Raw genomic sequence first — 18484 nt, 5'->3', positions numbered from 1 at the left:
TAAACCTACCTGAAAAGGCTATTCTCTTTCTAGATAACACTCCACATCCCAGTTATCAATTATGAGGGATAAAGGCCATGTTTTTACTGCTGAAAGTGAGGCTATTACTGCTGAAATATGAGGCTATTTCTCCATAGCCCCCCACTCCTGTATACCAGTGTTGTAAAGCTATTTGTCATGGCAGAGCCAATCACAGTTGTTCTCAGAACACTGCTCATGCAACATGCCTTAATGACCTTTCTGCTAAAGGAGAGACTACATAGCCAATGTTTTTACAGTGACATGAATAAGACCATGAATGGCTCTGGCACTATGACATGAAGGCTTACGATACCAATATATGAGGTCTGGTTCAATGTTGGAAAAAGTGTATTTCAACTGATAGGAACTATTCGGAGAAACAGCCTTATGCACATCAAATACTTAAGTATCTTTACCGTAAAAATCATTTTAAATGGAATTTCTTGAATAAAAACGAGGAAATCATTTTATTATGATCCTTTTTAATTGGGACTATTTTATATAAGTGAATAAGTGAAGACATGATTATCAGGACCTCTCCCTCTCTTCATCTACTTACCATTAATATATGGTTAAACAAATTCACTTATTTCATATAAAAGTATATCTATATTTATTATTTTAATAGCTACTTACATATATTGTTAGCACTGCACCTTTTGATGACCTTCTTATTTCAATATTATGGTGTTGGCCAAGAGCAAAATTTTCATTTTTTATTATTATTTCTTGTCTTTCAAATCCAAAATCAAATACCAGACGTAAATGACCTAGATTAAAAACACCATTAAGAATATAAAACAATTTTAGCACAATTCTACACAACTACTTGATATTGTATTGTTTGCATGGTAATAAAACATTAGCTAGTTCGCTGATTTTTCTCAAATAACAAAAATAAAAAAATAGTTTTCTCAACTACTCATTGTTTTTATATACCTCATACATCTCAGGTCATTGGACAGTTGATGGAATTCATTCCATTAAATTATTTCATTTTTCATTTTCTTTAGAATTCCTGAAGTAAACGAAGTTCCCTTATGCAAAAATAAATAACACTACTTAGATTCATGTGCTTCACATTTCCTGTGTAATGCAGGAGACTTTACTCTTCATTTAGATTAGACTAAATAAAGAAAATTTAGCACATGCTTCATCTAAACTCTGCTATGAAACTGAACCTTACTGCAAAGGTGCCTAAGGAAGAAAAGAATGAAATACTAATGATGAAGATAAAGAAGAAGCACTGCTAGGACAAGATTAAGGTTTTGTGGATAAGACTATACACTGAATGATTAGCAAATCATGGATACTATACTGTATATATATTATTAACATATATACACACACACACATATATATATATATACACAGGTAGCCCTCGTTTTGTGCTGGTCCGATTTGCGCTGACTCGCAATAGCGGCGATCACTAACAACGCCGTTTTTATTTTTTGGAATTTTTTTATAATTGAAAGTTTAAAATCGTCAGACAATTTATCAGCATCATACTGTGCTATGTATCGTGCACTGTTCATGTGATTTAGGACAATCTGAGCCAATCAGCAATTAGCACATTCGTATCAGAGACGAGAAAGATTCCCACCCTCAAAGTAAACACTCGTGGATGTGTACCCACATGGACTTTTACGGTAGTAAAGGTCCATGCGGTAAAGCATTCAGTTGGTTGTTGTTTACGTTATTTACATGTGTTGGAAATTTATTACGCTAACATTTTTTTAATTATCCTATTGATAAATCGTGTTTAAAGTTTTTAATTTAATAGAATAAAGACACGCCATATCTGGTAAAAGTAATTAATTGAATCCTAGTGCAATATTCGGAGGATAGAATCTGATGAAAGCCGTGCTAATGTGTGTAGGGCTATGAATATGCCTACATCAACTAATTACTACAACTATGAAGAATGCCAAGAAAATAAAACAATCGATGCAAAGTGGTAGGTAAAATTTTTGGTGCCTAGAAACTAACAGTGTGATTTCCGATTGACTCCATTTTATAAAGGGTTCCATTTGTGCTCCCCCCCCACACAGGAACCTAACCCTGACGTAAATCGAGGGCTACTTGTATATATATCCCCCCCCCCAGTTTAACGAACAATCAGATTTAACAAGTTGCTAGAATGTTATGAAAAATTGCTTTACTATGAAATAAAAAACATTAAATGTAATACAGTAATACCCCGACTTACGCGAACTCGGAGTTACGCGGTTCTTGATTTTTTCGTTTGGCAACGCTGCCGCCCACTATCTTCAAGGTCGTTTTTCATATGTTATCGATATACGGTGCGACGGCGGAGAATGAGAGCGAAAGATGAACAAAATTCAACTTTGCTGCTTTTATGTTTTTTACATCAGTGAAGGGGAAACACATTTCACCATAATAACGTAAAAACCAACACAATTCCAGCTATCGGTATAATCGCAAATGCAATTAGATCGAGTTTACTACCAGTTTATAACAGATTTCACTAGCAGAAACGCAACTGGATTTTTATTGTTTTATGGTAGTAACCCCTAGAAATGTGAGGTCTTAATAGCGTATCTCTGCCTTTATGGTGTTGTTTATTCAGTTGCTACATGCGCGCAGCTTTGTTTATGCGTATCAAGCGTGCCTCCTCGTTTTGTAATTGTGCTTTATTCCCTAAAAATGAGTAAAATACTTAATTAAAAGGTGTGAAAAGGAAGCGTCCTGGTGAAGACATTGCAGATTCAGGGAGAAAAAGAAAAGCAATTATCGATAAACAGAGGCGGACTGGGTCAAAAATTCTTACCCGGGAAAATTTATAGTGGCCTCATACTATGGTTTATGGCCAAAATCACACTGGCCCACCGGGGTTTCCCCGGTAAGGCTTATGGCCAGTCCGCCTCTGTCGATAGAGAAAAAATATGAAATTGTGAAACGCTTTGAGCGAAATGAAAGACCATGTGATATTGCACGTGCTACAGGCCTAAATGAAGCAACGGCGAAAAGCACATGACAATTGCAAACTTGACAGGTTGAAAATTGAAAAGGGCTCAATTGTAAAGGGCTTAAAAATTTTAGAAAACATAGACTCCAACGAAGAACGCGTTATAGCTACAAAGCAAGGAATAAAAAAATTATTAGCTTGCTACGAAGAAATTCTGCGTGAAAAAAAGAAGGCGCTGTGTCGTCAGACGAATTTGTTAGATTTTATGAAGCCATCGACATCGAAATAACTTTTTTACGTAAGTCATTTGTTTTTTTAATACATATTTTGTATTAATATGTATAAAGAACTGCAATTTTATTAATATTTTTCTTCTAAACTAGTGTTTTTGTTAGTCCTTGGTCCCAATTAAGCAAAATTTATATGTATTTATATGCAAAGTTGTACCCCGACTTACGCGAATTCGACTTACGCGATTTTCGTCGGACCCACCTATCGCGTAACTTCAGGGTATTACTGTACTGTATTTAAGTACACTTACTTTGTGGTACAATAGTTTAACATTTTGCTGCATTGTATTCTTGCAGTTGAAACTCTGACTGAACTGCATTTAGTCTGAGGCTTATTTAAAGTCTTATGTACCCTAGCTGGAGATTCAGATCACACATTACTACATATTTACCGACTTCTGGCTTCTGAAAAACTGGAGATTTTTCAAAATCCAGACTGGACTTGAAAGCATTTTCAAAGCTCTATCAGTTAAACAAAATGATTTTAACTCAGTTTTTGTTTTTCTCACCTGGCTGAATATCCTCCATGCTCAGCATCGATATGGGGAATAGTTAAAATGTTATGTGTGACTTGGGATAATACGAGAGGGGTTCAAAAATGATTTGTATTAACCCAGAAATAGTTGTGATAGAAGGTTGAATCAAACACGACGAATTATTATGCTTTTTAACATAGTCATCAGACAAAATGACACATTTTTGCTACCTCTCAATTATTTCTGCAGGCCAGTTTTGCAGACCTGACTGTTCTTCAAACCGCGATTTTGCAGATAAAATCACCCCATCAACAGCAAATGGCAATATTTCAAACCCATATTCATTGCTGCACCTCACTGCAGAATGCAAGGAACGTGCAGTGGCAATGTCTTGGAGTAGGTGCACACCTTTTGATTTTCCCCCCCATTTTTCTCTTCTTTTATAGCAGCATGTAGCTTTATGAGGAGGGCGGAATAATACTTTGCTATCGCAGTACAGCCCTTTTGAAGGTAATCTGTTAGTATTACACTATGCTCATCCCAAAAAACTAACAGAATCACCTAGCCATCACTTAGTTGTAACTTTGCCTTTTTGGGGGGGGGGGTAATTCTGCATGCTTCCACTGTTTTGACACTTGTTTAGTTTTGGCTTCATAGTGATGGATACAAGTTTCATCCACGGTGACTAGCTGTGAAAAAAATTCGTCTTGCTTTTCCTGGTAAGGGGTCGAAAGTTTGGGAGCTTACCTAGCAGACACTACTCATATGCAACTGTTCAGGAATGATGTGTCCCCTGACCCTACATTAATTTGGAGCTCTGTAGCTAGTTTTTTGATGGTAATATAACAATCTGTAGGATTAATGCCTCAATTTTTGCAACTCTCTCTTCTGTTACAGCAGTTGTTGGGCATTCTGGGATTTCTTCGTTGTGCACTGAGGTTCTTCCACAAAATCAACTCAACAGCTTTCACCACAAAATCAAATTTAAGGTAGAAACAGAAGAAAACAGACAACCCCCCCCATTCCTGACATCATCTCAAGAAACCCCGACAACCTACTGATGACAATATATAGGAAACCCATGGACGCAGGATGCATCCAAAACTACAGGTCCTCAAATTATTTCTCCACCAAAACAGCCATCATCAGAACCTACATCAACAGAACCCTAAAAGTTTGCAGCCATTATGGAATTACTGGAACAGGAAATCTCAACCATAAAAGCAATAGATTTAAAGAACCAATATTCTCCAGCATTAACAGATAGCATCATCAACAAAACTCTAAACAGTAGTTTCAGACCTCCACAGAAGAAAGAAGACAAACCTATGACCAAGCTCATTATTCCATACATCCAAGGAATTAGCAGCATCATAGCAAAAACCCACAACACTCCCACATTCTATGCAGGAACCCAATCTCTGAAACAAAAACTATCCAAGAACCAAAGTCACCATCTAACCCCAGAGGCCCTGCATAGCTTATTCAATGCTCATGCAATTTAACCTATGTCAGAGAAACATATAGAAGACTCGACAAAAGGATGAGAATATAAGCAAGACACTCAACACGGCAGCATCAACAAGTATGAAACAGTTGCTCATGTTCTTTCCTGCAGAGGCACATGGGATTTCTTCAACACCGTAGTTCTAAAAACAGATTCATCGTACTCCAGAAGAAACTTCAAAGAAGCCTACTTCATAAAATGTTTCATAAGCTCCACAATTAGCAAGATGCTTATTACAACCTATTCCATACAGATACCCTGAAGTTCTTAGCAAGAAGACGCCAAACCTTTAATAATAATAAAAAAAAAAAAAAATAATAAATTCAAGGAGTCCCACTTAAAATTAATAAACAATTAATCAACAAATAATAATTATCATTTTCCCTTCTAAGAAGTAATTCAAGTTGTAATTCAATTTAATTTTTAATACAGTATAACCCGGATAAGAATTTTTCTGAGGGACTTGAGGTTTAGAACTTCTTAGAAGGGAAAATGACCTAAAGGTATGAAATATTAGAAATGAAAAGATACAAATATATAAGTTAAAGATAATTTTTAAGTACTATTTTAGAATTTATAAATATTTTACTCTGCCTATGGGAAACATTTTTAAACTGAGGATTTCTAATTGCTTAACATTCTGTTCATTAAACTCATTACCAAGTTGGAAGAATGAGTGAAACTTTGGAGTTTCAACATACCTTAAAAGGTCACAATTACAATAAGACAGAGCAACAATCCACTAAATAATTCAAAACTGTTCACAACCATTGGAACTTAACACTTATCCATTTATGGATATTGATGAAAACAATTGCAATGTGTCACTTCCATTATATCAAAATGTTTATACTAAAAAAGGTTTTAGTGCTGAAAGCCTCAGACTACAAGATATTCACTAATCAAACGAGTTAGTGCCAAGCATAATTTTACTTCCTGGTAAATCACTGAAGTAGGTGAAATGGCATCATTTTTGTTAAATCTCATATTGTGAATGCCTTCACGAGTTGCCTGATATTCAACTACTTCGAATAAGCAACTTCGACAATCGATTCTCGAATAGGCAACACATCACCAATGGATTCTCAGCAGATACCACCACTCCATCACCCCCCTGGGTGGTGGTATCTGCCGAGAATAAGTAACATTAGTCTTCTCCATTGGCAAACGCATTGCTTATTGGAGGTAGTGCAATATCAGGGCAACTTTTGAAGCCATTCACAATATAAGATACATGAATATCAAAAACGATGCTTGGCACTAACTTGTTTGTTTACCAAATGTTTATATTGTTTAATATTAAATAGACTATAAAATATTATATAGACTATAAAATATTTAAGGGCAAAGGCCTCATGCTACGAGGTAGAATGACTAACATGTAGGTTAGTGCATTTTAACATAGTCATCTACCAAAGTGGTTAAATTAATTAATTAAATTGGCATCGTTTTGGTTATATCTCATATTGTGAATGCCTTCAAGTTGCCATGGTATTGTACTACCTCAAATAAATAACACTTCACCAGTGGAGAAGGGAGTTATACTTCATAACTGAGTTGTCACTATTGCAACACCTGGGTACCTGCCCACCCACCGAAGAGAAGCCAACAAGCTTTGAAACGGTGCCGTCTGGTGGTGGTATCCGCTGAGAATAAACAACAGTAGTCTTCTCCACTGGTGAAGTGTTATTTATTCGAGGTAGTACAATACCGTGGCAACTCGTTGAAGGCATTCACAATATGAGATATAACCAAAACGATGCCAATTTAATTAATTTAACCACTTTGGTAGATGACTATGTTAAAATGATGCTTTTGCACTAACCTACATGTTAGTCATTCTACCTCATAGCATGAGGCCTTTGCCCTTAAATATTTTATAGTCTATATCACTGCACACCATCAGGCATCTCTCATATTGTGAAGTTATACTTCATAACTGGGTTGTCACTATTGCAACACCAGGGTACCTGAACCGAAGAGAATCCAACAAGCTTTGAAACAGTGCTGTCTGGGTGGTGGTATCCGCTGAGAATAAATAACAGTAGTCTTCTCCACTGGTGAAGTGTTATTTATTTGAGGTAGTACAATACCATGGCAACTCGTTGTGAAGGCATTCACAACATGAGATAACCAAAACGATGCCAATTTAATTAATTAATTTAGCTAAGTTAAAATGATGCTTTTGCACTAACCTGCATGTTAATAATTTTTATATTTAAAAAACGTATTAAGTGGGAAAACGTCATTATAATAATACACTCTGTATTCTTTATCACAAACTTTTTACCCAAGAAACTTCTTACGCGGGAAGATAATACATAACAACATATAGATTTAAAATTGGGACTTAAGAAACCAAACCTAGTACATGGGAAAACTTATGCGGGAATTTCTTACCCGGGTTCTACTGTAGTTGTACAACACAATCTATTAAAATATACTTCGTATGTTGATCTAATAATCCATAACAGATTAAAAAGTTTAGAAATATCCACAGATCTCTTCAAAACAGGTCCTCATTCCCCAATGTCCTTCCATAACATATCCCTGTACTGAAAATCCTCCAGGTTTGCCCTGCAACAACCTTCCATTAGCTACATCAAATAAACATATATAAACACTCAGTCCACTTCTTCCACCCCAACTGGAAAAAGAGATTCCACTCCTGGATAATGTTGACAGGTAAGCCTTACCAACTAATTTAGGGAGTAACTCTAGGGATTTATATTTATTAATGAGTTAATTAAATTATAAGCAAAGTGTAATTATCATACAACAATTGTACATGTAAAAAGGAGTATAGTATAATTAGAATACATTGTATTGTAAATAATCAAATTGAAAACTTGATATTCAATGTTCAATCCTCCATAGGCCTGAAGAGGGGAAACAATGAGTTTGTGAAATGTAGCCATAAATAGTTTAAGTGTTTGGCATTTAGGTGGTTCAATTCCTTTAAAAGTGTATTATTTCATTAAAAATATACTCTTATTCTAGGCTGTCCGTGACTCTGGCAGTAGAAATGCCTATGAATAAGTTGGAATCATCCATCTGATTCTATCTAGTTTTGGTGATTTAATTCCAAAATGGAGGTGAAAGATTTAAAAACTGTTGATATTAGATATTTGCACACCACATTCATCAGCACATCTAGAAGTAATGACTGTTGTACATGAATGTGAGATACAATGGATCAAAGAGCTATATTTGGATTTTCAAATGTTGGCATAAAAGTTAAAAGAAACAAGCAAATTGAAAATTCAAGCAAGAGAGAAACATGAAGAATTTCCGAAAGAATGAGGATAACAAGCCTAAATTTATCACTTCTCTTGGCTTGTTTAGGATTCAGCAGAGGTCTGCAATTTGATAGTTCTATTTCTCCTGGAATTCATTTAGTTGCCTTTTATCAAGACTTCTTTTGGATCATAAACTGGATTGGATACGAGTTAGTGCCACCCACCAGTGATCACTTGTAATTTTCAATTTGGTAATTCTTTGACTTTTCTTACTACATCTAAACTCTTCTTTAACCTAGTAGTAGTATTGCTCCTCCCCACAATTCGAGTGATATATCCTGTCCACCGAGAGGCAGATTTTAACTTATTTTCTAAATTTTGCGCCTACTTGGGAAGCAAATAAAATCCAATTTAACATCTACCGTAAACCTACAAACATCGGTATGCTTCTGCATTATAACAGCTATCACCCGTTCACCTACAAAGGATCGATTATCTTTAATCAATTTCTCAATGCTTATAAATATTCAACCACGGAATCTGCTTTGGGCTCAGAAATACAAATATTAACCAGTAGATTCTTAAACAGGGGTTACCCAATTGCTACAATAGACAGAATTAGGATACATGCTAAGGATAGAATACAAAAAAATACACCAATCAACAATAGCAATATCAAAAAATACTTGAGGGGTTATGCTGTTAGTTAAGAAACATAAAACCTAAAGAAGTGCATCCAATTGATGTTGGTGGACATTGCAGTGTTGAATCTGTTTGGTGTGAAATAAGCACTGGGAAAGGAAAAATGAGAGTAGGTGTGTGTTATAGGCCTAATGAATCTGATGAGTATAATGAGGAATTGTGCAGAGAAATAGAGTGGGCCAGTAAATCAGAATGTCTTATAATGGGGGATTTTTAGCTTTCCAGATTTGACTGGAACTTGGGGATTGGTCACTCACACACTAGCAAGACTTTTGTGGATTTATTGGATGACTGTTTTCTACAGCAACATGTTCGAGAGGCAACCAGAGGGAGTAAAACTGTTGATCTGATTATCTTGTGCATTATTCATGCATTACGAATTTGGAGATAAAAGCACCACTGCATGACAGTGATCACAATGTACTGATGTGGGAATTACTTAAAGATGTAACTACCATCAAGGCTAAAAGAGGGAAGGGCTTTTGCTTTCGTAAAGGTGACTACAGAGGTCTCAGACAGTTTTTAAATTCTGTACAGTGGGATGAACTGATGATGTTACCAACGTTGAATTCTAAATCGGAAGCCTTCAGGGACTTAATTTTGGAGGCTACTAGTCTTTTCATTCCAACTAAGAAATACTGTTCAATGTTTAGGCCTAAATCGATGTCAGATGAATTAATGAGGCTCGTGGCAGAGAAGAATGTATGGGATGCATATAAAGTATCAGGTGACACAGGTGAAGGCAGATTACAAGAAATCTTTAGCAAAGGATGCAAATGAAAACAGCAAAGAGTTCTTTACTTATGTAAACTCTAGAAGAAAAGGGATGAATCAGGTTGGACCACATAACATAGATGGGTTCACTATTGATGATCATGCTCAGGTAGCTGATAAACTGAATGAGTATTTTGCATCTACATTCACACATGAGGAGTTATTCAATGAGAGAAGTGCCAGAAGTTTATCAAACACTAACAGGGAGCTAAGTGATTTTGTAATAACTGAGAGCAAAGTGGAGGAGAAATTGTTGAAGTTAAACATGAAAAATGCACCTGGGGTGGATGGCATCTATCCAGTTATATTAAAGGAGGCAGCAAAGGAAGTAAGCAAACCCTTAGTCATAATTATGAGAGCTTCCTTGGACTCAGGGAAGGTCCCTATGGACTGAAGGTGTGCAAATGTATCACCAATTCACAAAGGGGGGTTCAAAAGGTGACACAAGTAACTACAGACCTGTTAGTTTAACATGGGTTTTCCAGGGAAAATAATGGAATCACTGGTTAAAAAAGCATTGCAGGATAATCAAGACAAGACTGCAGTAATAGTTAAGACACAGCATGGGTTTGTTAAAGGGAGGTCTTGTCTGACCAATTTGATTGGATACTATGATGTAGTCACAAAGGAACTGAATGCCAAAAATAATTTTGATATCATATACTTGGATTTCAGGAAAGCTTTTGATACTGTTGCACATGGATGACTGCTGTACAAATTGGAGAGGTATGGCATTAAGGGTAAGTTGCTACAATGGATAAAGGGATGGTTGAGTGGGGTACGACATAGAGAAGGGCAATCAATGGACACTGCTTTTTGTGGACAAATGTTATTAGTGGAGTTCGCCAGGGTTCTGTTGGGCCCATTGTTGTTTTCAGTATTTATCAATGATATTAATGAAGGTATATCAGGTTTAATGTCCAAATTTGCAGATGATACAAAGGTTGGCAGGGTAGTTACTGACAGTAAAGACAGTATGCTACTCCAACTGGATCTAGTTAAGGTGGGAAAATGGGCTGAGAAGTGGCAACTGAAGTTTAACATTGACAAATGCAAAGTACTGCATATGGGTAGCAATAACTGAAGAGAAACATCCCAACTGTGTGGTACTACACTCAGGAAAGTGGAATGTGAAAAAAACCTGGGAGTAATTGTGCAGTCAAATATGAAGTTCTCTGAGCAGTGCAGACGGGCTGCCAGGGCAGGTCATGGAGTTGTGTCAATGATATATAGGAATTTTGCTAGCAGGGACAGGGAGGTGATTATCCCATTATACAAGGCAATGGTCAGGCCACACCACAAGAGCAACAAGATTGGTGAGGGGAACAAAGGGGTGCTCTTACCAAGAAAGGCTTAAGTTCTGCAAATTGCAGCATCTGGAGAGTAGGCACCTGTGAGGTGATCTGATTGAGGTGTATAAGGCTTTGAATGGATTGAGCAAGCTGAATGCTGATGAGATTCTTCCTCTTGCTCAGACTAAGAACCTGAGGGGGCACAGTTGCAAATTGAGGAAAGAAAGTTGTAGAATAGATATGCGGAAATTTGCCTTTAGCCAGCGGGTAATTGGTTGGTGGAACAGGCTTCCAACTTTTGTTGTGGAAGCTAATAGCCTAAATAAATTTAAAGCCGAGATGGACAGGCATTTGGAACGAATGGAGGGGTGAAATGGAAGGTTTTTTTTTTTTTTTTGGCTGATGCTGCATAAGCTTGCTTTCTTGCATCATATGCCTCTACTAATGCTAATGCTAACTCATCTTATCAGGGTTCTATGCGGTTTCCTCTGAATTTTTGTGTTAATCAACACGTGGCCTCAGCTCTTGCTTCTCGTTCAACAGCATCAGAATTAGCCTTTCATGCCATTAATGAAAAACATTTTTTTTTATTTAACGAGGCCAAAATACTTAGTGTCCAATGTAATTATACAAGACTTAATTGCAGAAACTGTCAAAAATAAATTACACAAGAATAATGTTAATGTTTGATGACCATATCTAATCTTCGACTTGTGGTCCTTTACACATATGCACGAAGACAAATAATCTCAATTTAAGTTCCATGCTGACTCCTATTTGGTAATTTTCATTCCTGTGATCACAACATACAGTCGAAAAGCACTGTCAGCTTCAGGAAGGAAAATCGTTTTGCATTTTTTTGTTAAATTGATTTTTAATTATTGTTAATTATTTCTTACTGTAACGTAAGATTTTCGATTTTTTAATTGTTTTCGTTTTAATTTCTGGAGAGCATCATACGGAAGTGTTTTATGTATCATATTGAGGTAAACTTCTCTTATTCTTTTACAAATATTAATATCATTGAAGAATGTATTGAGCATTATAGTTCTGGCTCATACTATCAAATGTACATATATATATATATATATATATATGTATAATAAAGTTTAATTGATAAATTAAACACACAATAAGACATCACCAACATTAATTACGGTAATAATAAAGTACAGCAAACTCTTGATGTACCGGGATTTGATTAACCGGGACAGTTCAAGACTCCAAATTAAAAAAAAAAAAAAAAAAAAAAAAAAATCAACCAGAAATTATAAAATTCAAGTAATAACTAGAATAGGTATAAACAGATATTTCCAAGTTGTAAATAAGTCTCAAGAACTGGCGTTATTAGTCGTCATTGGGAGATTAATGTACCTATTATCTTGCAATCCCCACTGTCTTCACATCTACCATTCAAAAAAAAAAAAAAAAAAAAAAAAAGAGACAGAGATCAAATGTTTAGTTTGATTTAGTACACCGCGTCGATTGTTGTGTTCCGTCGCACTGCAAGACGAATTTTGTTTCATTATTTATGTCAGGGACGGAATTTTTTTTAATAAAAACTATTTTTATATTTTGTTTAAAAATCGCGAAAATGATGGGTAAATGCAAGAGTTGTGCTTTCAAATTAAACAAAAACTTGAAATTATTCAAAAGTTTGAAAATGGTGCATCCGTTAAGAACCATTATAATGTTGGTGACCAAACTATACGTGACATTGTAAAAAAATGAGGGAAGCATCGTATTGGACACGCAAGTAGTACGTGTTATGTCCCCCCCCCCCCCGGGTTAACTGAATCAGCGGATACGGGGGCACAACTGTGTGTGTGTGTGTGTGTGTGTATATATATACAGTGGAACTTCTCTATTATGAACTTCTATTTAACAAATTTTTTCGCAAAACATTGCACCTTGAAACGAAATTACATGTAAAATTAACCCCATATAGTGAAGTGTTAGTCTCTCTATAACGAATTTTTAAAAAAAATTAGTAAAAGCATTTTTGAAGATTTTCAAGCATTTACTGTTAAACAGCCGCTCAAATATACTGCCTCCTTCCTTCTGAAATTGCGCATTAGCATCTAGAATTAAATCATCATCCTTTTAGTGAATGCATGTGGCCATTGACACCCGTAGGAGGGTCTTTGTTTCATTTTTGTTAGTTATTAAACCAAATGGGTTTTCTTAAAAGTGGTTGTAAACTTTACAATAAATAGGGTAGATTTGTAAATTGATGTTGGCTCAGGGGAAAACGAAATTCGCTGCAGTAAACCTTTAGCATGCTGCGGCGGCAATACATAGAATGCTACCATAGTCGGTTTTTAGTAATGCCTACTGAGTGACATTCGCTTCTCACCTCAACTGTACCATGTGACCTTCCTGTCAATCATTATATGATATGTCCGTTCTCATCTAACTGCACTCCCAGTAGATGGTTTTCATGAATTTTTTTTTTTAATTTCGTTCGTCATCAATCACATAGGCTATATGCTCTTGTATTTTTTTGTTCTAAAAAGTAACATACAGCATACATTAATCATAAATTTTCTTTTGTGTATATATGAATGAAAGCAGAATAAAAGAAATTCACAAACTCGTATATTTCTTCAAAGTGATTGATAAGAAAGGTCACGTGATACTGTTAAATTGGCAAGCGAATGTCATTGAGTAGGCGGTACTAACAATTCACTATACGGCCAGCACAGCGAAGTTTGCGGTGTATGTATCGGCAAGAGCTGCAGTCGAGTAATTTTTACAATTGCGGAAACAATGTCGAAGAGAAAGTGTTTAAGTATTAATGATAAAGCAAAGATTTTTATGATATTGACCAGGGTTTTAAGAAAAAAGATGTTGCGGAGAAATATGGCATATCTGCAAGCAGTTTATCTACGATTTTAAAAAATCGAGAATCAATTTTAAATGCAATTGAAGGAGAAGTAGACAAGAAGCGAATTAAGTTGTGTAATACGAAGATGTTGATAAAGCTGAATCTGGGTGGGTGTCTCTATAGTACCATTTTTTAACTGTACTGTGCAAACAAAAATTACAGTTTTTTTTTTAATTTGTGATACTTACCAGCGAAAATTGTGTAAACGTAATTTAAATAAAATACATTAAAAATAAATGTAGATTTGTTTTCATTTTCTAATTAGATAACAATTTCTAATAAAAAAGATATTCTCTGTATAATGAAATTTCTCTATAACGAATTTTTTCGCTGGATTTATTGAATTCATTATAGGGAAGTTCGACTGTATATATATTTTATTTTATTATTATTTTTTTTTGCTATAACACTGTTGGGATACATATTTCTGAACAATCTGCCTGCATGATTACAATACATCAGAGAAAGACAGTTCTATCATAAAAGTTGCAAATAAACATTCAGCACATATTATAGTATCACCTTCACTTTGAAAGGACAATGTTAAATTAAAATTTAGCTTGCACACAAAGAAAATATGGTTTAATGTTACAGTAAATCTAACATTTAATTTTTTATGTTCCACATATTTTATGCAACACAGGTTAGCAAACCTGATAGCTAATTCATCAACTAGAGATAAATAGCACACAAAATTTCAGTTTTTTTTAAAAAATTCTAAACTCTGATAAAAAATTCTCTCTCTTTTTTGTGAAAAAAAGACTGAGGAAGGCAGCAGGAGAAAGGATTACTTAAAAAAAATATATATATTTTTTCCATAAAGAATACTGACTATTATGTCATAATAAAGAATACTAAATATATTTAATATTTTTTTTGTAATGTTATAGTGGCAATACATTATAAAGTGGTGTTGCCATTATAACATAACAAATAAACTAATTTTGCATGCAAAATTAGCAATTGAAGTTTGAATACATACCACTAGTCGACATCATGAGATTTAGATACTCTCCAGAATAGGAAGATATCCCAATAAGCATACCAGTCTTCTCAGTAGTTGTAAACCCTACTCTGATATATTCTTCTAATGTAGAAATGATAGTTTCAAAGTCATATCTGATGTAACTATCCTGATGTAAGTTAACACCAATTTCTAGAAAGTAAAAGAAGTTACAATTATTTATTAATATCCCAAACACTATACTTACAATTATATACAGCTACCCAGAAGTACATTTTAAAAACAAGAGCAAAACTTCTTATTTTAAACAGGCCAGAGTAAAAATAGCAATATTTTTTCTTAAAATTTAATTTTTTGAACACAAGAATACTCTAAATAAAAATTTTACATTTATTTCTTAACATGCTTCATATGGTTGTAGCTCAGGACCATCCTTTCTCTCTTTGATAGCTAATAACTGATGTATGGTCTTGGTTAAGCTTATTCTATACCACACATATTTCCCCCTGCCCATTTACAATGTTTCTGGCTCAAAACAAAGGAAGCACAGCACTACTACATTTACAATAAATTTTAAAGAGTGGAGGTGTCGAATAATTAGAAAATTCTGGGTGAGGGGTTTAATTTTTTTTGGCAAGTACATAAAATGTGTCGGCATTTAATCCTTAGTCCAGTGCTAAGCACTGGGCTAAAGATTAAATGGAGATAGAAACTGTCAGTCTTTTTGAGTGGGAAAAGCCCTTTTTGGTATTTTTCTTAAAAATTATCTGGCACAACTGTGCTACTAGAATCTGTTAGTTTTTTCATATACATTTAGAGGAGCAGTCTTGGACTGCATGTCAACTATAAAACATATTTTAAGATAAAGCTTGGATAGGACAGGATGTGAACTTATAAACTTTGAAGTGGTTAACATCCACAAGAAGAACAGTGTCAGCAAAAGTCAAATCAAGGTCGGCATGCATTCCCGAGGAACAGTTCATAAATTGGAAGCGATTTTTACACAGATATAATGGAAAACGATTTCAATTCTTTCCTCACCATGTGTTTATTACAATATGGTTAGCACTCAAAGGACCAAATAATATAAGGAAGTTATTAGCTGAAAATGCGCATACTAAATTTTTATGTACAGTACAGCACTATAGCAAAATAAAAACAGTTAAAAGTGCAGTATACTGATATATAATATTGTGCTAGATAAGGCAGTGCAAATGTCAATAAGGCTTCATCCCAAAATCTAGCATGACAGGCTGCAAATTTGCCAGATGTTATGTTCTGTATTTATTTGTTTATTTTAAATTTATTTCTTTTCTGAAAATGGCTTATTTATAATGATGCGAAGTTCCATATGATAAATATAAAGAAAAGTACTTTCTCTAATGGGGGAGCACATAAAATGATATGAATATAGGTCAAATATGTTTTAAAATGCTGAAAATTAAAATATTCAACTGTTTTACTCTCAAAAGGTATACGGTGCAGTTGAAGTTGAGCAAAAGTTCATAAGATCAAACTCTGAGTTCGTATATTGAATTTAAGTTATCAAAAATTCTTGTTTGTAAGACTATGTTCATAGATTTTGGGGTTACTGAAAAGATAAAATTGGCAATGCTATTTTCCATGACAATGTTCTTGAAAAAGAAAGAAATGGCAGTGATAAATCAATTTAGATGCGGCAATTCACTGACTTTCATGTGTGTAGCTTTCACATGCAAGATACCATATCATTTATGTTTATTTCATTCTTTGTTTTATTACAATGTTTATGATTATAATATAATAGATTAGAAGTGAATATAACATTTTCTTCAATATTTATGCATTTTTTGCCTTGCAATTTGGCTGTGATAAGATTCTCATTACAGTGGCCTTTCACTGAATTTAATTGCATGAATTTGTCTCATTCTTTAATTAATGAGAGAAATTAGAAGAAATTATTGCTTTCATAATATATCTAGTAATAAGTAATATATCTAGAAATTTTCACTGAATAATAAATGAAATATATTTACCATCAGCACATATGGGACCTTTGAAACCTGTCCACTGACAATCACATATATAGCCTGAATAGCCTTCAGTGCATGTTCCATTATTCAAACAAGGGTTGCTATTGCATTTCCCAACACAACCAGGTGATACCCCATACAGACCTTGCACTGCCATAGAGTACAGATCCACCATTTCTCCATTGATCACCAAAGCTCGAACACATCCTACAAAGCCTTCTCTATAGTCTACAGTAGCTCCTGCATTTAAAAGTGAAATGAAAAAACAAAATTAACTTTTGCTTAATATAGATTAAAAGCAACCAGACAGTATGGTCATAATGAAAAAGTCAGCATAGCAACAAAATGTAGGGCCCATTCAACTTACTCAGTGGGTGTCAGACATTTACCTCATCACTGTTCATTTGGGTTAGGCTGTGCTAAAGTAGGGCAAAGAAACTCAGGCCAGGATACATTAGCATATTGTATCTGTAAATTTTGAATGTCTTAAATATTGATTTGTTTGTTCTTTTATTTTATTTATATAGTGTAACACTAAAGCTTCTCAGGTAAAACTCGAGACTAGCTTTGCATATGTAAAAAATATAAAAAGTCAATTAAGTCACTGACAGTATTTGAACCCAGGATCATTCCATCTGGTAGGTACAAGTCATTACCAACCAAGCCATACACAGCCTTGCTGTTTCATATTGATTTAGTCCGTTCTGGATATAAAGAGGAATAGTTTAGTGGTTTTGGCAAAAGGAATAACATGCTGATGTAAAACTTGAGTTTAGTTGCTCTCATGCAGAATTGTAGTCATAAGCTACACTGTAACCCAAAATGTTTGGGTTACATGTAATATTATAAAAAATACAGTACATTAAGTTGAAAGTGCAAATACACAAAATGAACAATGCAACAACCTTCAGTTATTTTAGAATTAGGTAGAAATTTTGTTCTTGTTTTCCCTTTAAGGTCATGAACAATAGAAGATGCCAAAGTTAAACTCAGTCGTGGTAATATAAGTTTTCCAGAGAAAGATGTTTGCCAATACCAAACAAATTTGTGCTATGGTATAACTGCACGGTCTACTATTAAATACCATCAAATTTCCTATTGTAATTAACTCTTGTTAATTACAATCGGAAATTAGCACTGTGCACCTTTTTGCAATACTGGTAAAAATTTGAAAATGAGAAAAGTGGAGCAGCACATGCACAACAAAGTTTCATCACAGAATTTGAGTATCAGCAGAATGTCCAATATATCATGCCATTAATTCAATTGGCATGATTAAACACACCACTTCAGAAAACTACATAAAAATGTTCTATCAAGACTTAAAAAATATAACTACCCAAGTAGTACAGTAGCTTCCAATTATTCAAGGTGGTTGGCTAGTTGTTTGA

General features: G+C 34.6%; 1 protein-coding gene across 1 annotated transcript in view; it reads right to left on the bottom strand.

The window, feature by feature from the left end:
- Nrx-IV (neurexin-4) overlaps nucleotides 1-18484 on the bottom strand; it is a 405554-nt gene that overhangs the window by 39245 nt on the left and 347825 nt on the right. Inside the window, exons 18-20 of the mRNA XM_090384064.1 lie at nucleotides 17097-17333; nucleotides 15100-15273; nucleotides 658-791 (exon numbers count right to left, since the gene is read on the bottom strand). Of these exons, the coding sequence (XP_090240190.1) occupies nucleotides 658-791; nucleotides 15100-15273; nucleotides 17097-17333 (545 nt within the window). The remainder of the gene's footprint in view (nucleotides 1-657; nucleotides 792-15099; nucleotides 15274-17096; nucleotides 17334-18484) is intronic.

The sequence above is a fragment of the Mastigoproctus giganteus genome, chromosome 1 (assembly GCF_048544385.1).
Source record: "Mastigoproctus giganteus isolate SK-2022 chromosome 1, ASM4854438v1, whole genome shotgun sequence".
In the NCBI taxonomy this organism is placed as follows: Eukaryota; Metazoa; Arthropoda; class Arachnida; order Uropygi; family Thelyphonidae; genus Mastigoproctus; species Mastigoproctus giganteus.
The sequence above is the reverse complement of the archived record's forward strand: the minus strand, read 5'-3'. Positions and strand labels throughout refer to the sequence as shown.